Source organism: Gallus gallus, chromosome 11 (assembly GCF_016699485.2).
Source record: "Gallus gallus isolate bGalGal1 chromosome 11, bGalGal1.mat.broiler.GRCg7b, whole genome shotgun sequence".
NCBI lineage: Eukaryota > Metazoa > Chordata > Aves > Galliformes > Phasianidae > Gallus > Gallus gallus.
The window spans coordinates 13,699,901-13,717,357 of record NC_052542.1 but is presented as its reverse complement, the minus strand read 5'-3'; the positions used below and the strand labels follow the sequence as shown (position 1 = coordinate 13,717,357).

General features: G+C 38.3%; 1 protein-coding gene across 3 annotated transcripts in view; it reads right to left on the bottom strand.

Annotated features, from left to right (window-relative positions):
* WWOX (WW domain containing oxidoreductase) overlaps nt 1-14,501 on the bottom strand; it is a 472,878-nt gene extending 458,377 nt beyond the window's left edge. For all 3 annotated transcript variants that reach the window (NM_001030574.3, XM_046899484.1, XM_046899485.1), the window contains exons 1-4: nt 14,319-14,501; nt 12,654-12,718; nt 11,038-11,095; nt 9,348-9,526 (exon numbers count right to left, since the gene is read on the bottom strand). In NM_001030574.3, coding sequence (NP_001025745.2) covers nt 9,348-9,526; nt 11,038-11,095; nt 12,654-12,718; nt 14,319-14,425 — 409 coding nt within the window. In that variant the 5' untranslated portion in view covers nt 14,426-14,501. The remainder of the gene's footprint in view (nt 1-9,347; nt 9,527-11,037; nt 11,096-12,653; nt 12,719-14,318) is intronic.
* Nucleotides 14,502-17,457: the final 2,956 nt, after the last annotated feature.

The window sequence follows — 17,457 nt, the reverse complement described above, 5'->3', positions numbered from 1 at the left end:
CATTATGATATTGTTCTGAAGCAAGTAAGAAGCATTATTGCTAGCTATGGCTAGCAAGGATCAAACTGAATAGTTCACTGGTGATCATCCAGAAACCAGCCTGCCCAGTTACTGCTTCAAGAATTCAGCCTGCTTTATCCACAACAAGTTCCCCAGGTAAATAACTGTGAGCATAGAGTCTAGTAAGAGATACTTATTCATCAACTTACATCATATACCATTACTAAGCATAGCTCTGCCTTACATCACAGACAACTTTTTGTTTTTCCTAAGTGTTTAGCAGATACAGGGCCCAATCAATATTCCTTTGATCACAGATTAGATTGAAAAATATACACAGTTAAGACATCTTCTCAATCTTCATTTGCTCAGAATGCTAGAAGTGTGCTGCCAAGTAGGTCACAAGCATTTTTACATGCTCTTCACCACACACTTCTCTAAGGTAGAAAATAATCCAAATTTACATTTGGCATTAAAAAAATCATTCAGTAAGATTTATACCTCTCAGCAAGTGCTTGCAGCTGGATTTACACCCAAACAAATAAAGAACTTTTCCAAAAAAACCTCTTTATTCATTTCTGGTAGTTATATTTTCTATTCAGTATACCTTAATTCTACATTCTATTAAAGAACTAGACTAGTTCTCAAGTACACTTCTTAAAACATAACAAAACAATTTCCATTTTGAACTGGAACATGGATATGGACATAATCTCTACACTTGGATCAATTACTGAAGCCATACATTGCTATAAATGTAAAACAAGATTAATTATGCATTTCCCAAAATCCCAAGTAGCATATTTAATGTCTCTAACGGAAGCAAGAAATACTTCTCATGCTTGCCAGTGGCAGAAGAAGAACACAACCAAAACCTCTCAAAGCTTCTGGATCTCTGAATACACAATATCGCATTGTTCTCATTTACTTGGCTGTGTTGCAAGTCAATGATAGATCCTTCATACAAGCTTTTAAACAAGCAGTGACTTTTTGCCTAAAGGCAGCTTTTTGACTAATCAACACAAACAAAAAACACCCCACAAGTTTTATGATTTCAAGTTTAGATATAAAAAAAAGAAAATCCAATTAGAGAATCTGATACAGCTACTTAAAGAATAAATGACAAGTAGGCAACAAATCCTAATGCAAAGATATCGTAACCTAGAATTTCTTTTATTTTTTCAAGCAGCACTAATTCCTCTGAGCCTCAAGTCACAGTACATGCAAACAATGTAAATAAATATAATCAACACTGAACTGCAACAGCTGCTTGTTCACACAAATATCACCAAGAAAGTAAAAGGGCAGGGAGGACAAGGAAATGAAACCCACATAAGACGACTCCTGTTCTACACATTATTCTCCTGTAAAATGAATTCCAGAAAATATAAGCATGGGCATACAGTTCAATCCCATCCTTTGCTAAAAAGGTTCTATTGCAAGAAGTAATCATTATTGAACCTTTTCGTTCAGATGCAATTTCTTACATGTTACAACAAGTTTCACGTGCATTGTGAATTTCAGCCAAGGTTGATGAAGTTCAATAACTTGGCTAACCAACCATGTGTGCTACTCATTACAGAAGTAATAAATAGATTCATCAAAACGGGCATGAAAAGCAATATGAACATCTGACACCATTTTCAGCTTACTCAATAAGAAAAATAAATTACGTAAGTCCAAGAGGACCCTTTAATATTTACAGTAGGTATGAAGTAGACAGTAGCAGCCTTATGTGAAACAGAGCAATACCAGTATTCCACAGCATTAAGCCAGAGTAAAACATGACTACCACTGCTCTAGAAAAAAACTCATCCCTGTGATCGACCATAAACCGTAGAACTCACACCATAGTTTAAAGCCACACACACACACACACACACACACACACACACACACAAGAAGAACCCTCCCCCCTTTAGAGATTATTCAGAGCTGGAAAAAAAAATAGCTTTTAGTAGTTTAATTGTTCAAAACACATCAAGACTAACGTGACTGACAGTTACTAACATTCAGCAAAAGAACGGCTTAGAAGGTGCATCCTGCAGGCACCTTCCCTTTCTTAAACTATGTTTTTCCATACTGATCACTCACATAATGTATGCCAGTAATAAATACAAATTCAAAGAAAACACGTCATGCCTGCAAGAAGTAGCCTTGGCTAGATAATAACTCGCATTCCCCAAAAGCTTTGGCACAACAAAATTTATGCCCACCAGTAAGTATTGGACTTCAGTGAAAAGTAGCACTTTAAAAAAAATAGTAAAGCAAGCTTGGGTTTTTCAGATGTGTTGAAAAAACTAAAACTCTTCTATTGAGACTTACATTTTATAGTACAGGTACTTCTATGGTTTAAGATAATCCATGCTGACTTTGGTCTACACATATGGATCACAGCAGCTTACGTACCAGCCAGCGATGCTGCCAGGATAAAGTACACACACACACCCCAGCTGCACCCAGGCCAACAAGGCTTTTCTGCTACAGTTCACGAAGGAAAAGCTACAATATACATCAAAGAATAACTCTCCTGCGCTTTCAGAAGCCCAGTAAATACAAAGCTATCCCATTAAAGTAATCTCAGGAATAGCTAAGAGTCAGCCAAGAAAAATAATTCTAAGTTAAACATAATACTACATATATAATATACATAATATATATAAATTATATATAATAATATATATACTATTATATTACAATATTATATTTATATATAATTTATAATGATATTTTATTATATATTAGTATTATACAATACGTGTTATTATATATTATATATATTATATGTATATATACATATGTATTAGATATGTGATAATATATGTATATAGATCTGTCTATCTCACAAATAAGCTCTGAAATCAAACACAACTAACATCAACTTCTATTCTCCCCTGTGAGATACTTTCAGCATGAAAACATACAACCATGCAAAGGCTGTAATAATTCATCTAGTGCAACAACTTATGCTGGTTAATTGACAACACAAGATCTACCTCCTCAGCAAAACCTCTCTTCTTTCCTTCTCTCTGCACATCTATGTGCAGAGACTCTACAACATATGCATAGAGCCTTCTCAATAAAAACAGAGGTTTCAATCTCTTAATCTGCACAAACTGATAAATTTGTCTTTGAATCAAACTCTTTTCATTAAATAGAAAGAAAAAAGGATACCTCGATGAGGAAAAGACCATTCAAGAGGTGTTGCCAGAAGTTTGCTCCACTACACTGCACCCCCCTGTTTTTTTTTTTTTTTTTTGTTCTCATGAGGAAAAAAAAATGATGCAAATAATAGGGAATTACTAGGAACTAAGCTCCTTGCTGTTTATTCTCTATTATAAGAAATAAAAAAAAAAGATTTATACTTAAGAAGACTTTGAGCAAAGTCAACACATGACTAGAACTGAGAAAAATAACCTTACAGACTAAAGCCAGACAGATGTATTTTATCTTAGAAATTGTTTTGTCCAATACAAACTATCCAACAAAAACAGGTTGCTTTTCCAAGATGACAAAATTCAGGTGCTACAGCATGGGAAAGAATTCTAAAACCATGCGTGAAACCATAACATGAAACTGAAACAGAGCACTATTTTGAGCAGCTCCTTTGTAGAAGTCCTACCAATATTATTTTTAAAAAATCATTACAATTGAAAACAGGGGATAGATATTATTAAAAATAAAGTTTGTGCTTTCAAAGAAATAATTTTTCAAGAACAAGATATGATACAGATCAAGAATAGAGCTGAACTATTCCTCCCTGACAGATTCAAACATCAGCAGGCTTAGACCACCAAACGCCATGCACTACAGCAAAAGACAAGGAATATACTTAAGACACTCAGACTAATACTCTTAAAATGAAAGTCCTCAGTGGTATATGTAAGGGTCTGTTTTATTCTTCCTATATGATCTCATTTTGAGTTAAATTTGATCACATACTGCTCTAATTAGGATTCAGCAAACGTTACCTTCTTTGAAGAGACTGATAAAAGCCAGCCTCAGTGAAATGCTACATTGTCCACAAGTAATCTCAGCAAGTCGTGCAACTAGAAAGATTGGTCACCTTCACAAAACTCTTCGCTGCAGGTACAGAGCAATTTTTGATTTCTTAAGAAGTGAAGGTGCTCTCTAGCATCAACACTTCTCATCTCTCTCCATTCCCAATAGAGTATATTGGTAAAAGCTCTCCAGCATGCACTACAGACATTCAGTGAACTTCACAAGAAGCTTAGCTTTGCACCCCCGACACGTAGTGGCTTAAAAACCCATTACTGAATTAAGTACTCTTCAACTGACATAAGAAATGCAACGAACACTAACCACACCTGTAATGCCCTGCATGAGGAAGGCTTCTGAATTTGGAGCAGGTGATACTGTGAAAGGCACACAATAAACTACACAGCCACTTACTCTGTATTTATCACAACGGCACCAGCACAGGTGAACGAGATGTAATCACTTAATATTATCATCATGGTAACATGTAAGTAAATTATCAAGTTACACATTGTCTAAATGTTACCTTCTACAGTTTCAGTGCTCAGAAATGCTTGTGTAATTATACAAACACTCACTGCAATTAGTTATGACATTTGATACTGGGAATACAGCTCAATAAATACATTTACAGTGCATTTCAAAAACTTCATAGGCTCTATTCTGTTCTGGTATTTGAACTTAAAACATGAGTTTTAGGTCTAATTCTCTTCCCCGGATAGTTGATATTGGATCCTCAAGAATTAACTACATTTGTTTAAATGGATGGAACAGATGTAGCTTAAATCAGTTTAAAAAGGAGGATTAAAAAAAAAAGCAGCTGCTAACTGTATTTTAAACTTTCCACACAAAATGTAATACACCATCAGGATCAAAAGTAGAAAGAAAGAAGCTATAGGAGAAGAATACAACAAAAACTTCTCTTTTTACTATTTACAAAATAGAGGTCAGTTATCCAAGAGAGCCCAAGTTATAAAGCAGGTGTTTATAATAAGTACATCTCCCAGGCTTCAGCATCAGTACAATGAAAGTTGTTAATGTTGAAGTTCTGTCCAAAAAATAAAGAAAGCTTCTCACATTGTAAGTATTTGGAGACTGAGAACTCATTGGAGTAGCAAGTCATTTTTTAAGAATGGATTAATAGCACTTTATTTATGTAACTCTCCTCCTAGCTAAGATCTCTTCATTTCATAACAGTAAAAGCACCAGGTGAGAGAGAATTCAATTTAACCAAAACAGAAGCTGACAGTTTTTGTTGTTTTGGCTTTGTTTGCTCGTTTTTTAAATACTATTTCTGATAAAGTATAATCAAGAAAAGCATTATAACAAATGGCATCATAACTGAAGTTTCTGGGTTTTGTTCACTATTTGAAAAAGTTACTCTGCTCAAAGCCAAAAACATTTTACATTTTCTAGAGACAATTTGTGCTTGATCTGGGCATCCCTCAGAAAGGCAATTAAGGAATGTCTTTTGACCTTTACAAAGCACAAGATGAAAAATATTACACCAGCAATTGATTGTGTTTGAGTTACAGTTTGGGTGTGATAATGAAAAAAATCTGGGAAATGGATTTCAGAAGTCCTTTGTGGAACCCGTTTGACTGCACAGAATATACACATTTTGCCCTTCTATAAAATACTGCCACAGTACTTACAATTTGTTGCTCATTCATATTCTAACAGCCATAATAGGTTAAACACAACTTTACCTGGTACAGGAAATAGAATGTGTAGTTTCAAGGTCACGACACTGTGTGAATCTTCAAACCAGACAACAATGTATACCATAAGACACAGAATAACAAGTTTGCTACACTGTTTCCCTGATATTAAAAACATGTTCTTTAAAAAAAATACATTGCTTATATTCATAGTTGAAAGTACCATACATAGATATAAACTTAGATAACATCTGACATATTTCTCAAATTTTTCTATTATTATTTATTTAATTCTAGCTCTGATAATTAAGAATACATATACAACATTTCAGGAGGATTTACCAAAAACAGCAAAAAGCACCAGGTCTCTTTTGTTCAACATTTCCAAAGAGCAACAGAGCCCTCTAGTGAAAAAACTCAGAAAGCGCGATTTTATCCATACAAGAAGCAGGCCAGAGAACTACTGCCTCCTTAGCCTGTTCACATTGGAGACTTACTTTGTTTTACTACATCGGCTTCACTTTGAGTCAGGTTATCCCCATTCCCACAGCGATGCTCAGGCTATATGTGATTTAGCTTAATAGAAGAGGTGGGGAGCAGGTATCTGAAGAGCACTTGTACTGCATTGGCAGAAGGCTTCCAAAATTAAAAAAAAGGAAATATTTCACTAATAACTCCTGATCCCCAATGAGCACCTTGTACTGTAAGAACAAAGTAATTCTTCAGCCTTCTTCAAGTTGCTAGTGAAACTTAAAGGAATATATGCAATTCTATATTTTCTAGCACAGATCCTTTTCCTAATACTTTTTGTATCAATTTTAAAGACAAGGATAAGTAAGTAGGTATGCAATCTAAACAATCCCTATAGTCCATATGCCTGTTTAGTAATAAATAGGAATAAATGGAACTGGCTGCACACCAAAAGCTGAACATTAAAACGAACCAAAGCAGGAAGAACAGACCTGATCAAGAATTTCAGAAAGCACCATGATGTCTCTACACACAGCTCTCTGGTATAGCCTACCTGAATTCTTCACAGTTTTGTATTTGAATAAAGCAATAGAATTCCATGAAGATCCATATTTTCTGACCTAACCTGAACAAACAGAGCAGAAGCACTCTCCCACTGTTTCTCCACTAGGAAATATAAATGGCAAAGTAACATTTGAGAAGCCAGAATGCACGATGCCACTAAAACACTAGTTCTCCTGTTATCATTTAACGTACTTCTCTACATTTTCTACTCACCTACACCTTAATCTTTGTTCTAAAATAAAAAAATTCTTAATTATTAAAGAATTACAGCTATCTTAAGGTCATTTCAAATATACCAATGAAACTAATTCTGACAACAATGAGAAGGATGAGCAATTTTTTTTTTTTACATATATTAATAATAACAAATGCACAGGTACAGCATTTTCTTTCAACCACTTTCTGCTCACAGATAGCAGTAGTTCCTCAGAAATATTCATACTCCCCTCTTCAATTCCCTAGGCCAGTAGGGAATAAGCTCCAAAACTGCTTAGACTATGCTCAAGGTAGCAATTAGTATTTCCACATGGATGCTCCAAGAACAGTATACAGACATACTACAGCCCACTTGAATCTCCATATTGGAATCCACTACACAACATAGACATGTTCAGAGCAGCTTGCTAAGAGTCACACAGATAACATAACAAAACATAAACCCCAGAACTGTTTTCTTCTTAAGCCTTACTCCAACAGCAACCAGTAAATAACATCCGACAAGAAGTCTAGAACTACAGCAATATTAACTGCAACGTGGTATGCATGAGCTGAGTCATACAGGCCATAACACCATCTTAATCAAAGATATTTACTACATCAACTTCATAGTTTTGTACTTTCTATGTACCAGCTTCATAAGTACATGCCTAAGGCTTATTTCATTAATGCTTCAGCTGTCTTTGGTACGTGTTTGACAAGGAATAAAGCTAAAAAATAAATGTGTATGAAGTTCATAGTAAATCTGTGTCAGTAAATTGTAAGACTGCATAAACATAAGCACACATGCACACACACGGGGCTGAACTATACATAAACTTCTGTATAAGTGTGCTTACTGGCATTAACTTTAAATAGAAAGAAAAGAACAGGTCAAAAAAAAGAAAAATAAAAAACACATGCATACTACCCAGCCAGCTGATGAATTAACAAAGAAAGCCAATAAACAACAATTCTTTGTTACTTCAGATGCTCTTTGCATTTTAAAACATGTTCTTATAGTCAACAGTCCACAGGCAAAACAAGACTTGATGTGAGGCTAGCTTGCTTACTTGTGATCACTCCAAATTATGAACAAAGGGAGAAACTAAGGAAAAAGCCTTGACCAAAGCATCATACACCTTGGATTAATCTTGCAACATCTATGAAAGAACTTCAGCTCATTCAGCAAGTCTGAGCAGCAGCTCTTCTCCTGATGAAGCTCTCATAACTCTGAAGTGTTCTGAGACTGCACAGTTGTAAATAAGGCAAATTCTACAGCTGGATACAATTTCAAGACATTCTAAAAATGTGGAGCGTAAATCTTATTGAAAAAACACAAACTTTTCATGGAGGTGCAACGCTTGCTGCACTAACTGCAATACTAATCTATAGGACTAGAACAAGAAAGGACTATAGGATATGTGCATAAATTGTTAGCTAAAACAAAGCTTTAAATGTTTCATCTGGTTCTTGTCAGATAACACTGCTTTTCCAATGTCCACAGATGTCTTTTTAGGGCAGGATCGTGACTGAAACACAAAGAGTTTGCACAAGGGTTTTCAATATTCACAAGGTCCCACCACAAAGCAAATGGAAAAAAGAGAGTCCCCACAAGTGGGGAAAAAGTTTTATCTAGGATTTAGGTGGATCCTAAGTTTAGCAAAAGTGTTCAAATCTTCAAATTTGGGGCTTCTCCTTTGCTGAGGGGAACTTCAAACAGCCTAGCAAGTTAAGTTGAAGAAGGAATCCTCTCTTCTCAGAACGGCCCCAAGCACCAAAACTTCAGTATAAAAATAAAACAAAAGCAGATAAAATCTCTCAAATACTAACTATAGAAATTCCATTATCTAACATATTTAGATGGGATACACATCTAAAAAGATTTATGAGCCAGCTAGAAAATACTAAGAGAACACAAACATTACTTTTTGCCTGAAACAATCAACTACTATAGAATTCTAACACAAGTTCATCATCAGGCTGAACATATCTTCAGAGATTCCACAGCCTCTGCAGAAAGTCTTCACCCAAGTTTACTTGTTGCCATTAGAAAGTTTGTCTCAATATTTTATCTGAACTCCTTTGCAGCATTACTTATTCCTTGTCCTAGCCATCAAGATCATAAAAAAAACCTATTCATTTCTCCTTAAGTCACCTTTGATATATTTGTATGACATAAAATAGTTCCATCAATATTTACTAGACCAAAAAAATCAGTTGCTTCAAAATTTTGTCATCCATGCAGCTCTCCTCTAAGCTCCAGTTTCATTGCACTTTTATTACAGAAAGTACAAAAGCCTGAACAAAGTTTCCTGTCTAGCGATTTTAGATGAATATGTGGAACACATTCAAATACCACAAGTATATAGATATTTAGACAAAAAACTGATTATGTCAAATTAGCCTGTAAGACTAAGATTGTCACATTTTACTGTATATGTAACGGTAACCTACCTATTCCTGAATTTGCTCCTGTGATTATAATCACTTTTCCACTCAAGTCACGACCCTGAAGTATTTCCATCGCAGTACTGTTTCCATCATATTTTTGTCTAGTAGGTGGCTTTGCTGGATTATCTTCAACTGTAAAGGCCAATCTTGGATCCAGATAGGTAGTTCTTTTGTTTATGTGGCTGTAAAAGAACACAAAAGTTACACCACTTTGACCATTCTGTACTCGCATATAATTTTAAGTGTATTTCAATCACTGTTCTGTACTACTCCAGTTTATTATTTAAAAGCCCCAAAATCAATTTTTTCCTCCCTTTAGTAAAATAATTAGCATAATTTTAACAAACTATTTTGCTGATGGTGACAGTGTCCACAAGAAACTGAATACAGACCCATTACAATTTGATTCTAGACTTGACACTCACATATAAACAATATTTTGTCACAGGAGAAAAAAGTCACATTATACTAGGGAAGACTACCTTCTATACAGAGCTCTTCACAAGGGACCTGTACCGCTCCCTTAAAGCAACATATCAACAAGAAATATAGCTTTTTTTTTTCCCTTCTCCTTCAAACAACTGAAAACAAATAGCTTCATATCAGCTATGTCAATGGCATTATTTGGTCAGGTCCACCCTTCCTGTAAGACAGGTTAGCTTTCTTCAGACAGTTATCAGAAAGAGTAGTCATTCTGATAAGAACTTTCAGTCTTCAGCCCTTTGTAACAGGACAAAGAGGCTACGTTACTTTGGCCTGTAAATATTCTTAATTCTGCTACATCAGTTTAAGATAACTATTCCTTTTGATCCCATCCCTGAAAATACACAGGAAGGAACCATTCCCAGAAATCCTTTCCTGCTTCTGTGAATTTCTCTCTCTTAGCCTTCTGAAGTTGTACATTACCTTAATTCTCATTCACTTTTCTTTCGGGTCTTCAGACTGCAATGAGTCCAAGGTGCAGCAATTTTGTTTCCACCTTTTATCTTCAAAGCAGCATTGTAACAATACCAAGTCACAAAGTTACCATTATGTTTTTGAAGACACATGTTGCTAGCCCTTGGAAACAGTGAAATCGCTTCTGATAAGTTCTTTGCCACACTAGGCAAAGCATCATTAGGAATATCACTAATCATACACAAGATAAAGCTGACTCATCCAACCAGTGACAGGGTCCCTAGCTACAGAACACTTCTTAAGAAGTGGCCTTCATCCAGGAGACATTCCCTTTTCAGAGGCTAGCTCTTAAATGAGCCCAGGATCCACCCCTTCCAGATATATAGAAAGGGCAGGTGAATTGCTTGTACCTGTGCTTACTAGGCCACCCATCTCATTCACCAGGTGCTCAATCACTAGTTCAGGCCATGGCATAACAGATCTCCTACACACGTAGAGTGCATTAGTGAAGTTAAATAAACTGAATGTACTACCTAAGTATTACCTTAAGATCCATTGACAATTTGTCACTTCAATCTGCCACCCAAGTTAATATTTCTACGCACGTGGAGGAATTCAGTAAATCACAAATGGAACTTTAGAAGTTGCTAAATCCATTACATACTGAATAAAAGTTTTACTTATAAATATCTTAGTCTTTCTAGCTGATAGTGTCACTGTATCATAACTGAAAAAGGCTATCTGGCCTAAAACAGATGTTCTACTTCTCCATATTCTACGTTTTTATAATACTTACTCTACAAAATAGACCTGTCCATTTTCATCAGTCTCCTGCTCCCATCCATATGGCAGACCTAGGAAAAACAGAGAACATTACCTCCTTACAGGTATTTGAATACAATCAGATTTGAAGTTTCTGATTTCTCAAATGGATGTTGGCAACAGTTCACATTATTTCTGTAAGTAATGCAGCCACCTACTGCATTTGAATATTGGAACTTGAAAAGAGAGTTGCTTTCTTAATCACACACAATTTTTCCTCTAAAGCACAACCTAAAGAGAGCTGGTAAAATTGGAATGACCAGCATAGCAAGTAATTCTTCATGCAGACTACATCATGTTATAGCACAAACCAGCAAAATGTTACCATACCTTCTAGTATGTACATATACAAGTGTCCGTACACTTGGACACTAGACTGTACAGTTTACTATCCAACCCAGATGAATTAAATTGCCAAAACACTGAACTAAATATAGGAAAAGTTATACACAACATAAAAGTTGGAAGATCAGAACCCTGAAGGAAGGAGGAATGGGATATGTTAAATCAAAGCTGGAAAAAAAAAACACTCAAGTACTAAACAGAAAGTATTCGCAGCATTTCTAAACATAGGTGAAAGTAATTGGTTATAATTGTATCAGCTCAAAATCTAGTAAGAACATTTAAGTTACAGCCCCATAAGGAAAACAAATATGGACTTTCAACAGACTTTCCATAAGTCTTAATTCTTCTACAGAATAATACAAGCAGAGTATAAATCACAAAACCTCAACCGCATAGTAACAGTATCACCTGGTACGTTCTTTTATCCCACGCTCCTTTTTCATTACCCAAACTAGGCATAACAGGGACTTCTGTATTATTACCTACAGAGTATCAGTGTATTTAAAATATTAGAATTCTGCACCATTTATCCATTTACACAAAACACTTCAGATGAAAAGCTGTTTGCAATCTCTTAAAAAAAAAATCATTTAGTTAAGCTTTCTCTTTAAATATCCAGTCAGTCAACCTACTCAAAAATCCCACCAATGAATACAGAGTCTTATTTTCTCCAAAGCCACACTCTAGCTCAGATAAGGTGAAGAGCGCATCATGAGGTTTTTTGACTTCAGTTCACTACTTCACAGAAGTATCCCTAAGTATACTGCACAGAAGCTTCTGGGAAGATCTGATTCAAGGCCCTTGAGAAATCATATGGCTTTAGAAGAGTTCTGCAAGACAGAGTATCTTCTGCTCTGACACAAAAGTTCAACAGTTAAGGAAAATGAGAAAAAATAGAGACTAACACGACTTCCCTCTGTGCCAGAGATACTCTTGGATGGGCAGTTACAAAGATAACCTAACCATAAACAATACCTAAAAGGTATTAGGTCACAAGAATCTAACCTGAGATTCCAAGCCTGTAACAAGCCACTAGAATGAATACCTCCAGAACAATATAAGAAAGCCATACACCTTCAAAGCAATCACTATGCACAGACACAATTGCATCAGTAATACCCCATTGAAATCAGCTATATGTTCCAACCTCAGCTTGTCTAGGTGAGAGATCAATATAGCTCCTGCATAAACTTCAACTGATTTCTGTAACATAATTTCACTTCATTACGAAAGCTTAACACAAACCTCCTGCAACACGTTTCCTCTTCCCAGACTTTGGATGTTCCCACTGTGTTTTTTCTTCCAAGTGACTGTAGGGAAAAAAAAAAAGTTTAAGTTCAAAAAAATTGTAAGAAAAGTAATGCTTTTTCTGGTAAAATTCAGCCTCAGGATGGGATCATTCTTAAGAGTGCCTCTGCTGAGAGCTGCTGAAGTCCAAAATAAAAACTGACAGCGTTACTGATAGATACACAAATAATTGCTAGATAAAGTGCAAGCAGAAACATGCACACAACATATGCAACTCTTCCTTCTTACAACAACCACGCAGTTCACAGCGTTTTCTATTACAAGAACCACAGCTGGTGGCCTGAGATTCAGTAAGTGCCTGTTTGACCCACAGCAGCACTCACACTTCAGGATCTTATTTATCTGTACTATAAGAACATCCTGAGATCCTTCTGTCTGATATGAATACATCACCACCTTATCACAGCTTAACAAATGCATGCCCACCAAGCTTTGGTAACCAGCTAGGCACAGAACTGACTCATCGCAAAGAGCTTTAAAAGCCTTAAACCAAAGTATCCCTACCCCAGTTTAAAGTTCATGGTGTTAATGAGGCATGAAAACAGACCTCCAGAGTTTGCAGAACTAACACAGGTGTAGAGCTCGCACTGAAAGCAGCAGTACTGCAGCATTTCGTCACCTCAATCATGTTTAGACACGCTGGGAAGCATTCTCAGGTGGTAAGGATCACACTACTGATGCAAAGGGCATTACTTCAGTCTCACAACTGCTAACAAACTAGATACTGCTGAATTAATTGCACACAACCAAGCAGCAGCGTTTTATTACTCTGTAGGTTGGCCACTTTCAGCAAGCAATTTGTTTTCCAAAGAGTTCTTGACATCAAAATAAATTCACAGGAGCTGGACCCGAGACAAACAAACACCTACAAATCCGCAGCGTTTATAAGCAAAGCTTCAGATAAACTCAAAGATATTTTGTCAGCTGTTTGGGAATTTGAATTACCGAGCCATTAAGGTTGCAAAAAAACCGTTCAGAACACCGAGCCCAACTCCAAGGCACGCCCACTAACAGCGTCCCTCAGCGCCACACCTGCACGGCTCGTCAACTCCGGGGACGAAGTCAGCTCAGCACAGCTGAGACCACGCGGCGCTTTCCCCCCTTTCTGAGGAGGAGAGTAACCCTTGCAGCTTTAAACAGAATGGCTATAAGAGCAGCAAGGCTACAGAAGCCACCGAAGAGGAGAAAAGACGTAAACACAAACCGCAGTAAGTTAGCTGCCCTGCAGCTGCAACCGTCAGTGACACAGCAGATGGTGCCAAACGCAAATCTCCTGCCTGAGCCGTAGTACACGGAAGAGCCCAAGCACCGTGTTTATCGCGTTCAACTCTCCACGCGCACGTTTCTTGCCTGCTCCTGCGAGGAGGAAAACTAAGCGAACTACAACGCCGCACGCGGAACCGCGCTCCCACACAGCGGAGCTGAGGGCACCGCACGCGGAGCAGCCTCAGCACGCGCAGTTCCCGCCCTTTGCACAGAGGACGGCTCTCGGCGGCCCCTGCACCCCCCGCCCTGCACTGACGGGATACCCCGCTCGCTCCCCACAGAGGTTACCCGCGGGCACAGGGCTGTCAGGCACGCTGGGCCCCCCGCCCGCCTTACTTGGCGTAGTAAACCCAGCCGTCCTTGGTGGTGCGCTCCTCCCAGCCCGGCGGCAGCTCTTCCTCGCTGTCCGTGTCCTCCAACCCCGCGTACTTCAGTGCTGCCATTGGGACGAGCGATCCGCACAGCCCTACTCTACCCCGCACAGCTGCCGCCTGCCGGACCGCGGCCGCCCCCCTCACCGCCTTTTCCGGCCGTCTCGGCCAATGGCGCGGCGGGGCGGCCCGAGAGCACTATGGGTAACGTAGTCCGGGGCGGCGGGAGCTCTCCTCAGCCCCGCGGTGCAGCGTGCCCGGATGCCCTGAGCGCCCGCGGCCAGAAACGTGACTGGACCGCAGCTTCGTCCTCAGCCGTGAGGGTTTCAGGTGTGTCACAGAGCTTCTTTTTCCTACGGGGCCCGGGACTGAGTTGACATCTTCAAGGACGGCACAAAAAAATATTAGATGTTGGGGGACTGAAGTGTTTCCTGACAGGTATGAACCCAAAAAAAGCTCCTGAAAGCAAGGAAAAATGAACAATTCTTTAAGCTTTGTTCTGTTAGTGGCACTTGGAATCCTGAAGTGGAGCAGGGAAGGTGCCACCGGGCCCTGAGCACCACTGCTGTGGAGAATCTTTTATGATTCTCCAGTGACTGCCTGCTGGGTGCAGCCCTCAGTCGTTGCCACACTGATCACAACACAGCTGTGCTTCTCTGCTCGGCAGCAAGGCCTGGCCCTGCATCCCCCACTGAGATTCCCTGACTGTGAGGGACAGCCTCAGGAGACACATCCACCTCATGTAGGCTGCTCTACCAAACCCGTCCCCTCTGGCGGGGGGTCAGCTGCAAGGATCGGAGCCCTGCATGCTGGTGAGTTGAGATTAACATATGGTACCGTCTCACATCTAATGCAAAACACCCTGCTTGTGGCTGTGACAGGTGATCACAGGCCTTGTCCCCATTACTCAATACACCCACTGAACTGCTTCTGATCCCACACCCACGTGCTGTCATATTCGCATCTATTTATATAATAACCTAACCAAGTTGAAGCTTTTGCAACAGCATCTTCCCAGTGCTCCCTTGGCAGTTGTTTTACACAAACCCAGTGCTGAAGAGAGGCTGTAATCTCAGGAAGCTGCGCCAGGTGGCAGTGCAGCCACACCAATGTGCGGCAGTGATCTGACTCCCATGGGTAACGTTTTTATGCACTATTTGAGACACTGACCTATATGGCTCCCTCCCTCCCTACTAACAGCACTCATATCTGTCTACAGAAGTATCTTGAACTTGTTTCTGCCCTGCTGCTCCCATCACACTGCGAGTTCCTCTGAGAAATTACACCTAGTAAATCATCTCCTTCTGCTAGGGATAAAAAACACATGCATCATCGAGGGACAGCTCCCATGCAGGCATAACTGAGGGTATTAAAACAGGCAGTAACCATACTCTCTTGGGTTAAAAAAAAAAAAAAAAAAAAAAAAAAAGTGACATGTTCACTTCTGGTCCAGGAAGCTTCCAAAATATTTCTTAGGTGACTGAGTGGAGGGATGTGCTAAGTCTCAAGAAAACAGATTAAGTCAATATTTGAAATGCAAAAGCAGCATTAATTAGTATAGTAGGCAAAAATAGTTGTTGGGTTTTCTCCTTTTGCAGCCTCTTAGTGTGCAGTATCCAGCACTCCATGATCTGTGCTACATGGGGATGTTGAAATGATTGGTCTGACAGACATCCCAACCAACTGTATTGCATAAAGTATGCATTATGTCCTAAATGTAAACAACATCACTGCAATATTTCAGTGCTAAGGGGCTATAATTTACTTCTGATTAGAAAGAAAAATCAAATCTTAAAAGTAGGTGTGTTATTCAATATTCATATAATGCATTAAGGTGCACCAATGCCTTTCCTGTAACAATATTTATGCTGTGTGTGAAAAAGCTAATTCTTTGTTTGGCAAAGCAACCTGGATATTTACAAACTGTCTTGAAGTCTGCACTACATGATTAATATGATACCACAGTAGTCATATGGGATTATATTGATTGTTGTTTCTACAAAAGCATTTGAGAAACCCCACAAGTTCTTCTTTGAAGCTTCAGAATTGACAGACACTCACAATACTTGTAATACTTTTCAAGGATTACTGTTCTCCCCCAGTTTTAACTACCTCCTACTTCTCAGGAAGTTTTCACTGGGAAAAAAAAATATAACTTTTTATAATTTGGTGGCTCATTATTTACTTAATTCATTCAAAAAAATGCTGAAATACAACCATGTATTTCAGTTTCGAATTCTGGCAAGGGCAAATAATCCACTCTACTAAAAATCCTCTCTTACTTTCTTTGAGAGTCATATTGTAGCAAACAGTGCTTCAAAGGTGTCATTCAGATCCATCAACTGCAGAAATACTGGATATTAATTCTTCTGATGATTCTAAGCCTCGCAGACCAAGATTAATTCCACAGCCTGCCAGAATGTGGATAAAACAGGAAGGCATTTAGAAATGGTTGTTGATTTCACAATAGCATAAATGTCAATTAGAATCTTAATCTCATTTTACGTTAGCTGTACTTTAAACAATAAAAATCAAATGTATTTATTTGTTTCTCTGTGATAAACTTTGGCATAAATTTGGTCATATAATTACATTAGCAAGCCTAAGACAACAAAAACTTAACATTTCTTTAAAGTTAGTTACAAAATCATATGCTTTGCTGAATCATGGCAATTGTCAAAGATCTGAGTACTGATGGATCTGACAATGATTAGGGCACTGAGAGTTATCTGGACAAGAGAAGAGTGATCATGGTATTGCAAAAGCATCCAGATAACTCAACAAAATGTTGATTCTCCCCTTTGATTGAGGATGTGTCTGTTTTATTAAAACCATGATTTAGGAATATCACAGATTTCTGAACAGCTCTCAGGTCATAGTTTTTCAGCAGCTGCTAAAACACGTTTGCATAGGCTGCAGCTGTTTCTTTTCGGGTGAAAATTCTGCCTCCTGACTCCTCTGCCTCCATGACTCATGCCTTCTAACCTCAGCATTAGACTGAAACTGTGGTCTGCATGATCCATTAGGACATGATAGATGAATATATGAGTTGCTGCACAGTATGGATGCATCACATCCTTCAGATGAAGGACTTAATACTTATT